The sequence below is a fragment of the Elephas maximus genome, chromosome X (genome assembly GCF_024166365.1).
Source record: "Elephas maximus indicus isolate mEleMax1 chromosome X, mEleMax1 primary haplotype, whole genome shotgun sequence".
NCBI lineage: Eukaryota > Metazoa > Chordata > Mammalia > Proboscidea > Elephantidae > Elephas > Elephas maximus.
This window is the reverse complement of record NC_064846.1, coordinates 81830863-81849057: the sequence shown is the minus strand read 5'-3', so window position 1 is coordinate 81849057 and position 18195 is coordinate 81830863. Positions and strand designations below refer to the sequence as shown.

Genomic DNA, 18195 nt, shown 5'->3' with positions numbered 1-18195 from the left:
GGACTAGTTCCCGGAGAAGGACATCATCTTGGTAAAGCAGAGTGTCAGCAAAAAAGAGGAAGCCCTAAATGAGATGGACCAACACAGTGGCTGCAATAATGGACTCAAACATAGCAAAGATTGTGAGGATGGTGCAGGACCAGGCAGTGTTTTCTACTGTTGTACACTGGGTCGCTATGAGTCAAAACCAACTTGATGGCACCTAATAACTGTATATATACATATATATTACTGTCTTTGCCTTCTTTTAAGGTTTTCTCTTTATCATTGGATTTAAGCAATTTGATTATGATCCCTTTGGTATAGTCTTCTTTGTGTTTCGTGTGTTTGGGATTCATTGAATATCTTGGAACCATGAGCTTACAGTTTTCATCAAATATGGAATATTTACTTCTGTTATTTCTTCAAATATTTTTTCTGTCCCTCCCTTTCTTTCGTCTCATTACCAGTCTTAAAATATATATACATACATATATATATATATATATATATATGTATCTGTACACACACACACGTATAGATACATATATGGAAAATATGTATATATATCCATATGTAATACAAATATGGAAAATTTACTTCCGCTATTTCTTCAGATATTTTTTCTGTCCCTCCCTTTCTTTCTTCTTATTACCAGTCTTAAATATATATATATATATATATATATATATATATATATATATATATATATATATATGTATCTATACACACACATATGTATAGATACATACATATATATTTAAGACTGGTAATGAGAAGAAAGGGATAGAAAAATATTTGAAGAAATAATGGAAGTAAATTTTCCATATTTGATGAAAACTATAAGCTCACGTTCTAAGATATTCAATGAATCCCAAACACATGAAACACAAAGAAGACTATACCAAAGGGATCACAATCAAATTGCTTAAATCCAGTGATAAAGAGAAAACCTTAAAAGAAGGCAAAGACATTAAGACACATTGTTTACAGAGGAACAAAGACAAAAGACAGTAGATTTTAATACACACAATGCAAGTGAGAAGACAGTGAGGCAACATCATTAAAGTACTGAAAGAAAAGAATTGTCAACTTAGAATTCTTTATCCAATGAAAATAACTTTCAAAAGCAGAAACAAAATAAAGACTTCTGCAGACCAAAAAAAAGAACTGATCACATCAGAGCTGTCTAATAAGAAATGTTAAAGGAAGTCCTTTAAGCAGAAGAAAATGATACTACAAATATGGATATAAAAGACTTTATTATTTGAATCTCTTTAAAAGATAACTGACTACTTAAAGCAAAAATAATAATGTATCACAAAATGCAATACAAGAAAAGCACAAAGGCAGGGGAGTGAGAAATTCAAGTGTACGGCTGTAAAGTTGTTATATTACACATGAAGTAGTATAGTTATCACCTGAAAATAGACAGGGATGAGTTAAAACATGGGCCAGTGAACTTTTTACATAAAGGGCCAAATAGTAAATATTTTCAGGTTTCCAAGCTTTATACCCCTGCTGCAACTACACAACTTTGCCACTGAAGTACAAATGGTAAATGGGTGTAGCTGTGTTCCAATAAAACATTATTAACATAACAGGTGACTGGCTAGATTTGGCCTACGGGCCACAGTCTGCTGACCTCAGAGTTAAAGATTTATGCTAGAAACCCTAAAACAATTACTAAAATAACACAACAAAATGTTATATGTGACAATCCATCAACATATAGAAAATATTATAAAAATAATAAACTGTAAAGAAGGTAAAAAAAAGGACAAAGAATAGCTGAAACACATAGAAAGCAAACAGCAAGATGGCAGATTTAAACCCAACTCTATCAATAATCACATTAAATGTAAAAAGTCTAACACAACAATGAAAAAGCACAGATTTTCAGATTTGATAAAAAGGAAAGGCAACTATATGCTGCCTAAGATACTTTAAATATAAAGACACAAACAGGTTAAAGTAAACTGATGGAAAAAGATATATCAAGCCAACACTAATTAAAAACAGTACTCACAGGGAAATTTTATAACACTAAACACTTACATTAGAAAAGAAGAGCTCTCAAATCAATAATTTTGGCCTCTACTTCAAGAAACCAAAAACAAAAAGCAAGTGAAATCCAAAGTAAAGAGAACCAAAAAAAAAAAAAATCCCATTGCTGTTAAGTTGATACCAACTCATAGCGACCATATAGGACAAAGAAGAACTGATCCATAGGGTTTCCAAGGAGTGGCTGGTGGATTCAAACTGCCAACCTTTTGGTTAGCACCCAAGCTCCTAACAACTGTGCCACCAGTGCTCCAAAGGAAGGAGAAGAAAGGAAATAATAACACCCAAAGGTGAAAATAATGAAATATAAAACAGAAATACAATAGGCTCCCAGGGACCCTTTTAACTCGGTATTGAAGTCACTCCTGAGGGTCACCTTTCAGCCAAAGATTAGACAGGCCTATAAAACAAAATGATACTAAATGGGCACACCAGCTCAGGGACAAGGACAAGAAGGCAAGAGGGGACAGGAAAGCTAGTAATGGGGAACTTAAGGTCGAGAAGGGGAGAGTCTTGACATGTCGTGGGGTTGGCAACCAATGTCAGAAAACAATATGTATATCAATAAACTAAAAACTAGTTTGCTGGTAAACTTTCATCTAAAGTACAATAAAAAAAAAGAAAAGAAAAAAAAGGAAATGTAATAGAGAAAAATCAACAAACCAAAAAACCAAAGCTGATTCTTTGAGAAGAACAACAGAATTCATAAACTTCTAGTTAGGTTAAGCAGGACAATAAGAGAGAAGACACACATTGCCAACATCAGGTGATCAATGGAGTTTTAAGTTCAGGTCCCTTGGACAGTGGGTCCAGTGGTTCCCTGAACCCATCCTGTAGTGATTTCCCCAGCTCCACAATACATAATTAAAATAGACAATCAGCAAACAGCAGCATTCCCACATTGGTTCCCTGGCATATGGAGTGAAGGCTATTACGGTAGCAAAGACCAGGTGGAAGCCACTACTTAGGAAAATAGTAAACCAAAAGCAATCCCGTATTCCTGGAGGGACTGCAGAGATTAGTGCCACCATTAAGGACTTCAAGCACGAAGGGGTTGTGATTTCTTCTACATACCTACTCAGCACGCCTATCTGGCCTGTGTAGAAAACAAATGGATCTTATAGAGTGACACTGGATTATCGTAAACTTAACCAGGTGGTGACTTCAGTTGCAGCTGTTCCAGATGTGGTTTCATTGATAAAGAAAATTAACAGGTCTCCTGGTACCTGGTATGCTGCTACTGATCTAGTTAATATTTTTTTTTTCTAGATTCCTGTTAGTAAAGACCACCAGAAGCAGTTTTCCTTCAGCTGGCAAGGCCAGTAATACACTTTCACTGTCCTACCACAGAGGCATATCAATGCTCCATCCCTATGTTATAATTTAATCTGCAGGGACCTTTCCTTTCCACAAGACATCACACTACTACTTTACTTTCATAGCATCATGCTGATTGGACCTAGTAAGCAAGAAGTAGCCACTACTCTAGACATACTGGTAAGACACCTGCATGCCTGAGGGTGGGAAACAAACACAACAAAAACTTAGGGACCTTCCACCTCAGTGAAATTTCTAGGCATCCAGTGGTTTGGGGCATGTTGAGATATCCCTTCTAAGGTGAAGAATAAATTGTTGATTCTGGCCCCTTCTACAACAAAAAAGGAGGCACACCACCTAGTGTGCCTCTTTGGATTTTGGAGGTAACATATTCCTCACTGGGTGTGCTACTCCATCCCATTTACCGAGTGGCCCAGAAAGCTGCTAGTTTTGAGTGGGGTAAATATAAGAGAAGGCTCTACAATAGGTCTGGGCTGCCACGCAAGCTGCTGTATCACTAGGGCCACATGATCTGGCATATCCAATGGTGCTTGAAATGTCAGTGGTGGATAGAGATGCTGTTTGGAGTCTTTGGCAGGCCCTACTGGCGAATCACTGCACTGAACCTTAGGATTTTGGGGCAACACCCTGCCATCCTCTGCAGATAATTACTCTCCTTTTGAGAAACAACTTCTGTTTTGCTACTGGCCGTTAGTAGAAACTGAATCCTTAACAATGGGCCACCAAGTTACCATGCAACCTGAGCTAGCCATCATGAACTGAATGTTGTCTTATCCACAAAGTCATAAATTTGGATGTGCACAGCAACACTCCATCATCAAATGGAAGTGGTATATATAAGATTGGTCTAGAGCAGGCACTGAAGGCAAAAAAAAAAAAATTATATATGGAAGTGTCCCAAAAGCCCATCGTCCCCACTCCTGTTACATTACCTTCTCTCTCCCAGCCTGTACCTATAGCTTCATGGGGAGTTCCCTAAAATCAGTTTACTGAGGAAAAGAAAACTCAGGCCTGGTTTACAGATGGTTGTCTGCGATATGCAGGCACCACTCAAAAGTGAACACTACAGCACCAAGCCCCTTTCTGGGACTTTCCTGAAGGACAGGGGTGAAGGGCAATCCTCATAGTGGTAAGAACTTCAAGCAGTGCACCTGGTTATTCATTTCAATTGGAAAGAGAAATTGCCAGAGGTATGAGTATATATCAATTCTTATGCTGTGGCCATGGAAGGAACACGGTGGAAAAATTGGTGACAAGGAGGTCTGGGGAAGAGATATGTGGATACACTTCTCTGAATGAGCAAAAAATGTAAAGTTATTTGTGTCCCATAATGCTCACCAAAGGGTGTCCTCAGCAGAGGGGTATTTTAACAATCGAGTGGATAGGATGACGTGTTCTGTGGATACCAATCAGCTTCTTTCCCCCAGTCACTCCTGGTCTTGCCCCATGGGCTCATGAACAAAGTGGCCATAGTGGTAGGGATGGAGGTTATGCATGGGCTCAGCAACATGGACTTCCACTCACCACAGCTGACCTGACTACAGCCACTGCTGAGTGCCCAATGTACCAGCAGAAGAAACCAACACTGATTCCTCAACACGGCAATATTACCCGGGGCGATCAGTCGGCAATGTGGTAACAGGTTGATTACACTGGTCCACTTCCAGCCTAGACGGGGTAGTGTTTTGTTCTTACTGGAATAGACACACTAGATATGGATTTGCCTTCCCTACCTGTAATACTTCTGCAAAACTACCATCTGTGGACTTACAGAACACCTTATCCACCATCATGGTATTCCATACAGCATTGCCTCGGATCATGGAACCCACTTCACGGCAAATGAAGTGTGGCAATGGGCCCATGCCCATAGAATTCACTGATCTTACCATATTCCCCATCATCCTGAAGCAGCTGGCTTGATAGAATGGTAGAATGACCTTTTGAAAACCCAGCTACTGTGCCGATTAGGTGGTAATGGTCTCCAGGAGGTTTCATGGGCTCTAAATTAGCATCTAATATAAGGTGCTGTTTCTCCCATAGCCAGGATTCATGGGTTCAGGATCAAGGGGTAGAAATAAGAGTTGTAGCAATAACTATTACTCCTAGTGATCCACTGGCAAAAACATTTGCTTCCTGTCACCATGAACCTATGATCTGCTGGTCTAGAGGTCTTAATTAAAAAAGAGAAATTCTGCCACCAGGAGACAATGATTCCATAGAACTGGAAGTTAAGAATGCAACCTGGCTACTTTGGGCTCCTCCTGCCTCTCAATCAACAGGCAAATAAAGGAGTTACTATATTGTCTGGTATTATTGATTCTCATCACCAAGGAGAAATTGGGCTCTTATTACACAATGGAGATAAAAAAGAGTATGTCTGGAATATAGGCCTTCCCTTAGAGCATCTCTTAGAACTACCATGCACTGTGATTAAGTCAATGGAAAACTATAAACCAATTTCCTCAAGGCTACTAACGTGTATGGGTGCCAGGTTGACAAGGGCTGGACTGTGAAGGTTAAATTTATGTGTCAACTTGGCTAGGCTATGGTGCCCAGTTGTTTGGTCAAACACTAGTGTAGTTGCTGTCACGGAGTTATTTGTTATCAGGTGCTGTCAAGTATGTACAGCAGAACGAAACACTGCTTGGTCCTGAACCATCCGCACAATCTTTTTTATGCTTGAGCCCATTGTTGCAGTCACTGTGTCTATTCATCTCATTGAGGGTCTTCATCTTTTTCACTGACCCTCTACTTTACCAAGCATGATGTCCTTTTCCAAGGACTGGTCCCTTCTGGAGTTCTCATGGAGTAGTTACATGCAATTAAATCAGCTGGCCTTAAGTAAAGCAGATTACCCTCCATAATGGAAATGAAGAAGTGAAAGTCTTTATTTGCAGACAACATGATTGTCTTTGTAGAAAAGCCTATGGAGTCTACAAAACAGCTATTAGAAGTAATAAGCAAGTTTATTTAGGTTGTGATATAGGTCAATAAAAAAAATCAATTGTATTCCCATTCAATTTGAAATTAAAATTAAGAAATCAATTTCACTTACAATAGCATTTAAAAAAAATAGGATATACTTAAGACACAAATCTGACAAAGGATGTACAAGACCTGTGTAATGGAAACTATAAAACATTGCTGAGAAAAATTAAAAAACACCTAAAAAAGTGGAAAAAGATATGATCAAAATTGGAAGACTCAATATTATAAAATGTCAATTCTCTGCAAACTAATCAATAGATTCAATGCAATACCAATCAAAATCTCAGCAGGACTTTTTGTAGAAAGTGAAAAAGCTGATTCTAAAATTGATATGGAAATGTAAAGGACCTACGAGAGACAAAACAATTTTGCAAAAAAAGAACAATGTTCAAGGATTTCCACTTCCTGACTTCAAGACACATTATAAAGTTACAGTAATCAAGATAGCGGAGCATTAGAGTGAAGAAAGACAAAGAGATCAATGGCACAGAATACAGAGTTCAGAAATAGGCCCAAACATATCTTCCAACTGATTTTCAACAAAAATGAAAAGTAATTCAATGGAAGAAGGATAGTCTGTCCAAATGATGGTGTTAAAACAATTGGATATCCATATCCCAAATGAACTTCAATACCCATCCAGCATCACATACAAAATGATCTCAAAATCGTCCATAAACCTAAGCATGAAACTATAAAATCCCTAGAAAACACGGGAGAACATCTTTGTGACCTGGGATTAGGCAAATATTTCTCAAACAGGACACCAAAAACACAATTCATAAAAGGAAAAGCTATAAATTGGACTTCATTAAAATTAAGAACTTCTGCTCTTCAAAACATACTGTTAGGAGAGAGGAAAAAACAAGCCACAGACTGGAAGAAAATATTTGCCAACAATATATATGATAAAGGACTTATATCCAAAATATATAAAGAACTCTCAAAACTCAATATTAACAAACAACCCAATAAAAATGGCAAAGGATTTAAACAGACACCTTACCAAAGAAGATACATAGATGGCAAATAAGCACATGAAAAGATGCTCAAACATCATTAGTCATTAGGATAATGCAATTTAAAACCACAGTAGGATGCCACTACACAGTTATTAGAATATCCAAAATTAAAAAGAGACTGACCATACCAGGTATTGGCAAGGATGTGGAACAGCTGGAACTCTCATACACTGCTGGTGGGAATGGGAAAATTGTATAACCACTTTGGAAAATATTTGGCAGTGTCTTTTAAAAGTTAAAGCGTATCACCCAATCATTATACTCCTAGGTATTTGCCCATGAGAAATGAAAACATATGTCCATACAATGACTTGTACATGAATGTTAATAGCAGCTTTATAGGTAATACTCAAAACTGCAAACAATCCAAATATCCATCAACAGGTAAATAAACAAATCGTGGTATATCCATAGAATGGAATACTACTCAGTAATAAAAAGGAATGAATTACTGATACATGGAACATAGATGAACTTGAAAATAATTATGCCCCATCAACAAATCCAGCCCCACCCCCAAAAAGAGTACATACTATATGATTCTATTTACATAAAGTCCTAGAAAATGCAAATCAAATAATGATAGAAAGCAGAAAACTTTTGGGGAGTAATGGATATGTTCATTATTTTGATGGTGATCATGGTTTCACAGGCATATATACAAATGTCAAATTTTACACTTTAATATGTACAGTTTATTGTATGTCAATAATACCTTCATAAAGTTTTTTTTTTTTTTTAACAATTTCAACACTACTCCCAGAGGCTTGAGTAGCCAAAGTCTTAGGCTTGCCCCTATCTACTTCATCCAGTTATTTATATTATTCTTGTGCCTAAAAGAATAATGAGCAGCACAATGAGATGTTTTAAATGGCAGGCAGAAAGAAAATGCTATTAACTATCACATCCACTAGGTACTATGTAATGAAACAAGCAGAATAATTACCATTTAAAATTTCTATTAAAAAAGTAATTAACAAAAGAACAGAAATTTTTCTTAGCTCTGTTTAAATATAGTAAAAATTTACAGATACTCACCTCTTTAGATAATCTTGTGAAGACATCTCCTCCCCTGAGAAAATCCAATATTAAGTATAACTTCCCTTCAGTCTGAAAGGCTAATTAGAAATTAGAAAGTAGTAACGGAATAACCTTAAAGAAAAAGCTAACTATATGTTTTAATTAATACATCTGTTTAGAATGTTATCACAAAGCAGTGTAAAGCACTTAAGTGTTTACTCACATGGTCCATTACTGGATACCATTATCTCAAAACTAAATCCAGTGTTAAAGTCAGGGATGAAAACAGCTATAAACCTCTTCCCAGAATATAATCAACCTTGCATGTGGCTTTACACAGAAAATTTTACCACCGTAATTTTCCTGATCATGAAGCCTCATGTCCTTACTACAGTTCCCTAAACTCTGAATGCCTCCTCCACCACTTATTGAAAATTAAATCTTCAAAGCTCAACAAAAATACCAACTCCTCTAATTAGCTTTCCAGGATCTCCCCCTTTTCTCATTTCCTTACAACATCTTCAACCTCTTCTCGATCCAAATAAACTGCTACTACTTTTGAGATCTCATTGTACTTTACTTATACCATCTTTATGGTACTTATCCCATTCCGAATTATACAATTAAGTTGTTTATATATCTATCTGTGTTCCATACAGATTATAAATTCTTTGAGATCAGAAATTATGTTTGTTTCATTTTCATAGTCCCACTGCATTTAATTCAATGTTTTGCACGCAACAGGAGTGCACTGATTATGTACAAATTGATCTAATGGCATATTGGAGATCCAAGGAAGGAGGTCTTTTGATGTAACTATTTTCAATCCTATCCAGGTAACAAGGACTGAAAAAATAATGGTCAGGAATTTATTTGAGGTTTTTAATACAGATAATTGGGTATATATTTTAATGCATTATTTGTAAAAGTTACACTAAAAATAAAATCAATAGATACTACTTTTTTAAATCTAGAAAATTGAAAGGGATGTAGTAGATTCTATCAAATGGTTTAATGATACATAATACCTTTTAGTTCCCTAGGGAAATCAAAATCCACAATCTCATCATCACATATTAAATTAGCAGTGGAGCTCTGATTCAAATTCAGAACTGTTTGACTCTAAAGCTCACGCATTTTCATTATATCTACTGTTTCTCACTGGCATTCCTTTTCTAAGTATAAAAAAGAATAACTCAAATAGAGTAGTATAACTACATAGTCATCTTCAAGAAAACCAGGAAATAAGATTAATATTAGCATTACGAATGTACGAGGAGCATATCCAAACATAAGAATGTTTATCATAGTAGTTTATTACCTAAGATTACCAGCGGTACAGTTTAGTAGAGTAGAAATACTACCAGACAAGTAATCAGAAAACAATTACTATCATGCTACTTTAGACAAGTTAGCCAACTTAGACGAAGGAAAGATAGCTAAAAGCTGAATACTGATACCTATTTAGATAGATACGTTTATATATTTAAATGTGTTAAATCAGTGTTGGGAGTATTTATGTCCTTTCATTGCCTGTAAGGAAATCTTAATTCTCTAATTCCATAAATAAAAAAAGATTACATACCATAGTGCAATTTGACAATAAATGGGTGATTTACTTCCACCAGTATATCCCTCTCCATCTTAGTCCGAACTCTGTCTCGAACTAAAAATTACATTAGGGTAGAAAATATTACTTTTGTATTTAAGTTCAAAAAATTTTTTCATCAAATAACATATTCTAAGAGGAAAAACTTTTATTCATTTGAATATTTATAAATATTTTATATATTTACATAAACTATAAAGCAAGCCTATTCAAGTTAGCTGGCTTTAAAATTGGAAAATGTGACCTTCAATAATTTACCAGACAAAAAGTACAATAATAAAAACTACAACTTCCTAAGTGTCTAAATTTGCAGTATATGTATTCCTTGATAACCAAAACCAAACCAAACCTATTGCTGTTAAGCCGATTCCAACTCATAGCAACCCTACAGGAAAGAGCAGAACTGCCCCATGTGGTTTCCAAGAAGTAGCTGGTGGATTTGAACTGCCAACCTTTTGGTTAGCAGCCAAGCTCTTAATCACTGTGCCACCATAAAGTCAACAAATTTAGTATATATCTAATAATCCACTTCTAGAGATGAGTTAAAATAACTTGAGCAGGTATTTGCCTAATATGCATGCATTATATATTTCCTTTATGTGCTCAAATGAAGTTAGGGATTAAAATGGATCATGTTGTTGTTGGGTGCCGTCGAGTCAACTTCGACTCGTAGTAACCCTGTATGACAGAGTAGAACTGCTCCATGGGGTTTTCTAAGCTGTAATCTTTATGGCAGCAGATCGCCAGGTCTTTCTCTCATGGAGCTGCTGGGTGGGTCCAAACCGCCAACCTATCAGTTAGCAGCCAAGCACTTAACTGTTGCACCACCCAAAACCAAACCAAACCCACTGCCATCGAGTCGATTCCGACTCATAGCAACCCTATAGGATGGAGTAGAACTTTCCCATAGGGTTTCCAGGGCTGTAAATCTTTATGGAACCAGATTGCCCCATCTTTCTTCCATGGAGCAGCTGGTGAGTTTGAACCGCTGACCTTTTGGTTATCAGCTGAGTGTTTTAACTACCGTGTCACTAAAAAAAAAAAAAAAAAAATTTTTTTTTTTAAAACTGTGTCACTAGGGCTCCTTAAATTGAACATAAAACTCATTGCCACCTCATAGGACAAAGTAGAACTGCCCCATAGGGTTTCCAAGGCTATAAATCTTCACGGAAGCAGACTGCTACATCTTTCTCCCGTTCAGCTGCTGGTGGGTTTCAACCATCAACTTTTTCGTTAGCAGCTGAATGCTTTACCACTGTGGCACCAGGGTTCCTCAAATTGAACATATTGGTATTGTTATCATAGCCTAGAAGACAGTGTATGTGGTGGTTGTACGCCCTCAATATGCAATACTGACAGAGACAAAACAGAAAAAAAAGGATCTTGAAAGAAAATAGTCTATCCTAATAAAATTAAGTTCATTTTTAACTAAATGTAATATGTCACTTTTTCCAGCTTTTTTTTTTCCACCAAGGTAAACTCCCACTAAATTAAGCCTGTGGCAATATCAAACCTAGAAAAGACACTGGCTAGAAAACTGTAAGCATTGCCATGGGAAGAAACTAAATCTATTCATCTTATACAAGTAACACACATTTTTTAAAACAAGCTTTACCAAATTCTATCTTTATAAACTTCTAATTTTCTACCTTTCAAAGAAGCTTTTTTCAACACCTTCATTGCATAGAGTTGCCCAGCATCAGGACCAGTCTTCTTCCTAACAAGAAAAACCTAATGGAGAATAAGAAGGGAAAAAAAAGTAAAATTCACAGTTCACGCTGTTCTTCCTATATACACACACTACCACACACACACATATATTTGCATTACTTCTAATTTTATAAAGATATACATTCTTCAATAAATTACATATTAAAATTACATTCTTAATATTTTCTCACTTTTGTTCATTTGGAAACCCTGGTGGCATAGTGGTTAAGTGTTATAGCTGCTAACCAAGAGGTCAGAAGTTCAAATCCACCAGGTGCTCCTTGGAAGCTCTATGGGGCAGTTCTACTCTGTCCTATAGGGTCACTATGAGTTGGAATCGACTTGACAGCACTGAGGTTTGGTTTTTTTTTTTTTGTTTTGTTCATTTAGTAAAGCACACTCTGCATACATACTATTGTAGAAAACAAATTAAATAGATGATATAGTCCCAGACTTTGAGAAATCTGTGATACAACAAACAACACACCAGAATACTATTTTGAGCTGGAAACCTCCTTTTCAGACCCAAGCCCCTTTTTGTTACCTTGATAAAGAGCAAAGGAATGTTATAACTGTTAGTCTGACATCTTCATTTCTATTTCCTTATTGATCTGTTTTAGAAGTTATCAGGCATTATATTTTCTAATAAGAAATCAGAGGCAATTCTTACCTCTCTGCAGGTGAAATAATCAAGATGGCAAATTATTTCAATAAACAAATGAAAGTTAAACTCTTTAAAGTTACCAAGCAAGTTTAAGTATGACTCATTGAAAGCAAAGTTTTTAAAAACCCTTAATCACTAAAACAAATATGAGTGTATTACATTTGTATAAGAGTTGGTTATTTACTAGGAAAGGGCTGTTTTATTTTTTAAAGTAATTAGTAAAACTAGTTTGCTACCTCAACCTGCCACCTCCAGCCCTAATAGATTCTAATTAAGTGTTAAAATTAAAGATTACAAATTCAATAGTTAAATAAATTGTGGTATATTCACACAATGGAATACTACGCATCTATAAAGAACAGTGACGAATCTGTGAAACATTTCATAACATGGAGGAACCTGGAAGGCATTATGCTGAGTGAAATTAGTCAGTTGCAAAAGGACAAATATTGTATAAGACCACTATTATAAGATTTTGAGAAACAGTATAAACTGAGAAGAACAGATACTTTTATGGTTACGAGAGGGGGGAGGGAGGGAAGGTAGGAGAGGGTTATTTACTGATTAGTTAGTAGATAAGAACTACTTTAGGTGAAGGGAAGGACAATACTCAATACAGGGAAAGTCAGCTCAACTGGACTGGACCAAAAGCAAAGAAGTTTCTGGGATAAACTGAATGCTTCAAAGGTCAGCGGAGCAAAGGAAGGGGTTTGGGGACTATGGCTTAAGGGGACTTCTAAGTCAATTGGTAAAATAATACCATTATGAAAAGATTCTGCATCCCACTTTGAAATGTGGTGTCTGGGGTCTTAAATGCTAACAAGCGGCCATCTAAGATGCAGCAATTGGTCTCAACTCACCTGGATCAAAGGAGAATGAAGAATACCAAGGTCACATGATAACTATGAGCCCAAGAGACAGAAAGGGCCACATGAACTGGAGACTTACATCATCCTGAGACCAGAAGAACTAGATGGTGCCTGGCCACAAACGATGACTGCCCTGACAGGGAGCACAACAGAGAACCCCTGAGGGAGCAGGAGATCAGTGAGATGCAGACCCCAAATTCTCATAAAAAGACCAGACTTAATGGTCTGACCGAGACTAGAGGAATCCCGGTGGTCATGGTCCCCAAACCTTCTGTTGGCCTAGGATAGGAACCATTCCCGAAGACAACTCATCAGACATGGAAGGGACTGGACAATGGGTAGGTGAGAGATGCTGATGAAGAGTGAGCTACTTGTATCAGGTGGACACTTGAGACTTTGTTGGCATCTCCTGTCTGGAGGGGAGATAGGAGGGTAGAGAGGGTTAGAAACTGGCAAAATTGTCACGAAAGGAGAGACTGGAAGGGCTGACTCATTAGGGGGAGAATGAGTGGGAGTATGGAGTAAGGTGTATATAAGCTTATATGTGACAAACTGACTTGATTTGTAAACGTTCACTTAAAGTTCAATAAAAATTATTTAAAAAAAAGATTAAAAATTCAATCAAGTAGCCAAGTTATTCACATAAAATTGCAGATGGGAGATCTGTTAAGTAATTTTTGCCTTGCCTCTTTGCCAAAGTATAGCTCAAAGCCCTTTATTCCAGATCTGGAGGGTTTAATTTAAAATCTATGACCGTGGTATTTGTACCATTTAGCAGATTCACCCATTAAGGGACGAATGACAAATCTACCTGTATCCCTATACCTCATGGAATCTCTTGTTTCTCCCCTCCTTAAGGTAAATCTTTGTGCCAAACCTAAACTCAGGGACCATTTCAGGTCTAGAGTTTTCACACTAGTCTAGGCCAATGCTTCTCACAGTTTCTGTGGAGAGGAACCAGTATTTTTTTTCCTGTCCTCTAATCCATCACAGATCATACTTTTTTGAAAGATAATCAAAATTATTTAGAAAAATAAAAAAACTCATACAAAATTTTAATCGTTTTTCTTAAACTCATAGATTCCACAAATATAAAATTACTCTATCAAATTGCTATAAAAATCTGTAAAAGCTTATTCTCAGTTTCTGAAGATGTATCATAGTGAACCAGTAACAAACAGTTCATAGACCACTCTTGGAGTACACTAATCAAGAGAGTTCACTTGTTAAAAAATGGTTATTTTTGCAACATATAAATATCTTTGGAGAGGAGATTGAGCCAAGATGGCAGATTAGTCAAATACATCTTACTATCCCTTTACAGCAAAGACCCAAAAAACTAAGTGAAACAAATGCAGACAACAATCCTGGAATCCTGAACATCAAAAAGGAAGCATAAAGAATTGAATAGAACACCAACTGGAGGGAAAAATTGAATGAATACAGTGAGCAAGGAGTAACACAAAGTGGAGGGGCTCTACCAACCGCCCCAGCTCAGTGTGGCCATCTTTTGACAATGCCAGAAGCAACCCTGGGGGTGGAACACGCGGAGACAACCCCACAGCAGTCCCATAAGAGACAGAGAAACTACACAGGCATAGAGAGAAGCAAGAGCAGGGAGAAAGCCAAGATCCAGAACTAGATACCCGCAAGCGACGGCCACTGACCTTGGGGGGCGAGTGGAGTGCATGAGGTGGTAGAGATGCAGAGTGACGGTAGGAGGTCTCCCATCCACACATACCTGGCACGTTCAATCCTCCTCACACTTGGTCAGGAGCAGGTCTTGACTGCTGGCTGCACTGGACATGACAGGCATGGGCACTCACATCCACTAACTGAAGGAATGCACTTCCCCTACTCCGACCCTCCTGATTGGAAGCAGCAGGGTATCAAATACCTAGGACACCCTGCCTGACCAGGGACCATAACACAAGGCCCTTCCACCCAGCCCTGTTTACCACCCGCCTCTGCCCACCTGACAAACAGTGGTGGGCACACTCCTATACGCATGCCTGCCCACTACCTACACTGTACTCCAGGGCTCACAGCTTGGTGAAGACTGTGCATACCCATGCATGGGTGTGCCCTACGCCAGTACCCAGCCCAGCCTCGTGATGGATGGCAGAAGCATGACTGTATAAGTGCCTACACATCACTCTCTACCCTCCCCTGTCCAGCAAATGCTGCTGGTGGCATATCTGTGCGCATGCCCACTGTTCCCTCTCCCCATCCAGTGAGAGGTTCAGGTGGCACAACCCTGTGTGCATTTGCCCACCACTCCCCCCACCCCCTTCACCCAGCAAGAGGTGCCAGCACCATGATCATGCATACATCCACCTGCTGCTCCCTGCCCCCAACCCCCACCTAGTGAGAAGTGACAACAACAAAGCTGTGCCCAGGCCTGCCCACCACTCCCTCCCCTCCCCCTCCACCTGTCTAGGAAGAGGCACCAGTGGCACAACTGTGTATGTGCCCGCTGCCTCCTTCCCCCTCCCATCCACCCAAAAAGAGGCGTGGGTGGTATGACCCCACATGTGCCCATTTGCTGCTACCCCCTGCCCGCTTCCCCTGGCAAGAGGTGCAGGCGTCGTGACTATTCGTATGCCCATCTAACACTCCCTCCTCCCTCCCCCTGCCCAGTGAAAGGTGCTGGGGGCGCAACTGCGTGTGTACCAGCCCACCACTCCCCCGTCCTTCTACGCCTCCCCCCACCCAGCCTGAGGTGGAATCAGTGCGACCGTGCACACCCTGCCACCACCAACCCTCCCTACCGTCCACCTACCCTTACCTGCCGAATGGCAGTGATCATGCCCTCACTCGCACAACATACTCACCACACCTGCCCCCGCCTACTCAGTGCGGACCACTATCTACTCCCGTACCACTGGACTGACAACAGATGGTGGCCAAGCCTTGCCCAAACCGTCCTCAGCCACTCAGCAAGACCAGCGAACAGAGACCCACGCTCACACATCCGGCCACTGCCACACCCACCCAAAGAGAGGTGGTGAGTGATCAGAGTAGAAACCTGCACCACCTGCCCGGATACATCAAAACAAAAGAAAAAATTACAATGCAGCAAACAATTATACAATAAATAAATAAATATAACAACAATTTAATGCCTCAGAGACAACAGACAATATCAAATCACCTAAAGAAGCAGGACAAGATGGCCCAAAGGACCAAAATAAAGAACCAGAAAACATCACTGAGGAAGAAGAGGTAATCAAACTATAGGATAAGGAATTCAAAAATCTTATACATAGAGCCCTCCAAGAGATCAAGGAAAACACATGACAAAACCAAGGAAAAATAGACAAAATCAAGGAAAACACAGACAAAACAGTAGAAGAATTCAAGAAAACAATACAAAGAACAAAATGACAAAATAAATAGATAATTAAAAACCATACAAAAACAGCTATCAGAAATCCAAAACAGTAATACTAAAATCTCAGATAGACAACTCAATGAAAGGACAGAGTTGAACTGAAGCAATGGAAGGCCAAAGCAGCAAAACAGAAGACAAATCCCTTGACATTATGTTCTTTGAGGAACAATCAGAAAAAGAGTAAACAAAAATGAAGAATGCCTAAGAGTTATACGGGACACTATCAAGAGGAATAATCTACGCATGGTCAGAATCCCAGAACAGGAGGAAACAATAAAAAGCACAGAGAGAATATCTGAAGATTTGCTAGCAGAAAACTTCCCTAATATCATGAAGGACGAGAAGATACCCATCGAAGAAGTACAATGATGAACCTCATACAGGATATATTCCAAAAGAAAATCACCAAGACATAAACTCTCCAAAACCAAAGACAAGGAAAGCCTACTGAGAACAGATAGGGAAAAGCGAAAAATCATCTACAAAGGGAAACCAATAAGAATAAATTCTAACTTCTTTGCAGAACTCACGTAGACAAGGAGGCAATGAAGTGAAATATACAAAACCCTGAGAGAAAAAAAAACTTGCCAACCAAGAACGATATATCCAGCAAAACTGTCTCTCAAATATGATGGCAAAATTAGGACATTTCCAGACAAAGAGAAATGAAGGGAATTTGTAAAAACCAGACCAACCTTACAAGAAATATTAAAAGGGGTCCTATGGACAGAGAACCAACAACATAAGACAACAACCTGAGATTAAGACGCATGACAGCACCAGCTAGATACCAACCCAGATAAGAATTCTCAAAAACAAAATAATGCTAAAAGACAGAAAACAGGGAACCAGAGATGTCAATCTGTAAATGATGACAACTTCAAAACAAAAAAAAGGGGAATAAATGGTATAGTTATAGAACTTCCACATGGAGAGGAAGTCAAGCCAATACCAAGAAATAAAAGACTGCTTTAAACTTTGGGAGACAAAGGTGAATCTTAGGGTAACCACAAAGAAAATCAACAAACCTACTCACCAAAATAAAAAAAGAGAAAACCATAAAGACTCAGTAAACATGAAATTAAGAACAATAAAGGAAATGAAAAGAAAATCCATAAACAAAAGGAATTCAGCATAGGAGAGTAAAAAAAAAAAAAGAGTAGGAGAAACAAAAAAAAAAATCAGTACTACAAAAAAAGGCACTGCAAAATGACAGCAATAAATTCACACCTATCAATAATCGCACTGAATGTAAATGGATTAAATGCACCAGTAAAGAGACCGAGACCGAAGGTGGCAGAATGGATTGAAAAACATGACCCATCAACATGCTGTCTACAAGAGACACACCTTAGACACAAAGACATAAATAAACTAAAAATCAAAGGACAGAAAAAAATATATCAAGCAAACAATAACCAAAAAAGAGCTGAAGTAGCAATATTAATCTCTGACAAAATAGACTTTTTAAGGCAAAATCTACCATTAAAAACAAAGAAGGACATTATACAATGATTAAAGGGTCAATCCCCCAA

At 38.2% G+C, this 18195-nt stretch overlaps 1 protein-coding gene across 2 annotated transcripts in view; it reads right to left on the bottom strand.

The window, feature by feature from the left end:
• Positions 1-18195, bottom strand: part of RPS6KA6 (ribosomal protein S6 kinase A6) — a 161393-nt gene that overhangs the window by 74481 nt on the left and 68717 nt on the right. For both annotated transcript variants that reach the window (XM_049872377.1, XM_049872378.1), the window contains exons 4-6: positions 11673-11754; positions 10000-10080; positions 8433-8512 (exon numbers count right to left, since the gene is read on the bottom strand). In XM_049872377.1, the coding sequence (XP_049728334.1) occupies positions 8433-8512; positions 10000-10080; positions 11673-11754 (243 nt within the window). The remainder of the gene's footprint in view (positions 1-8432; positions 8513-9999; positions 10081-11672; positions 11755-18195) is intronic.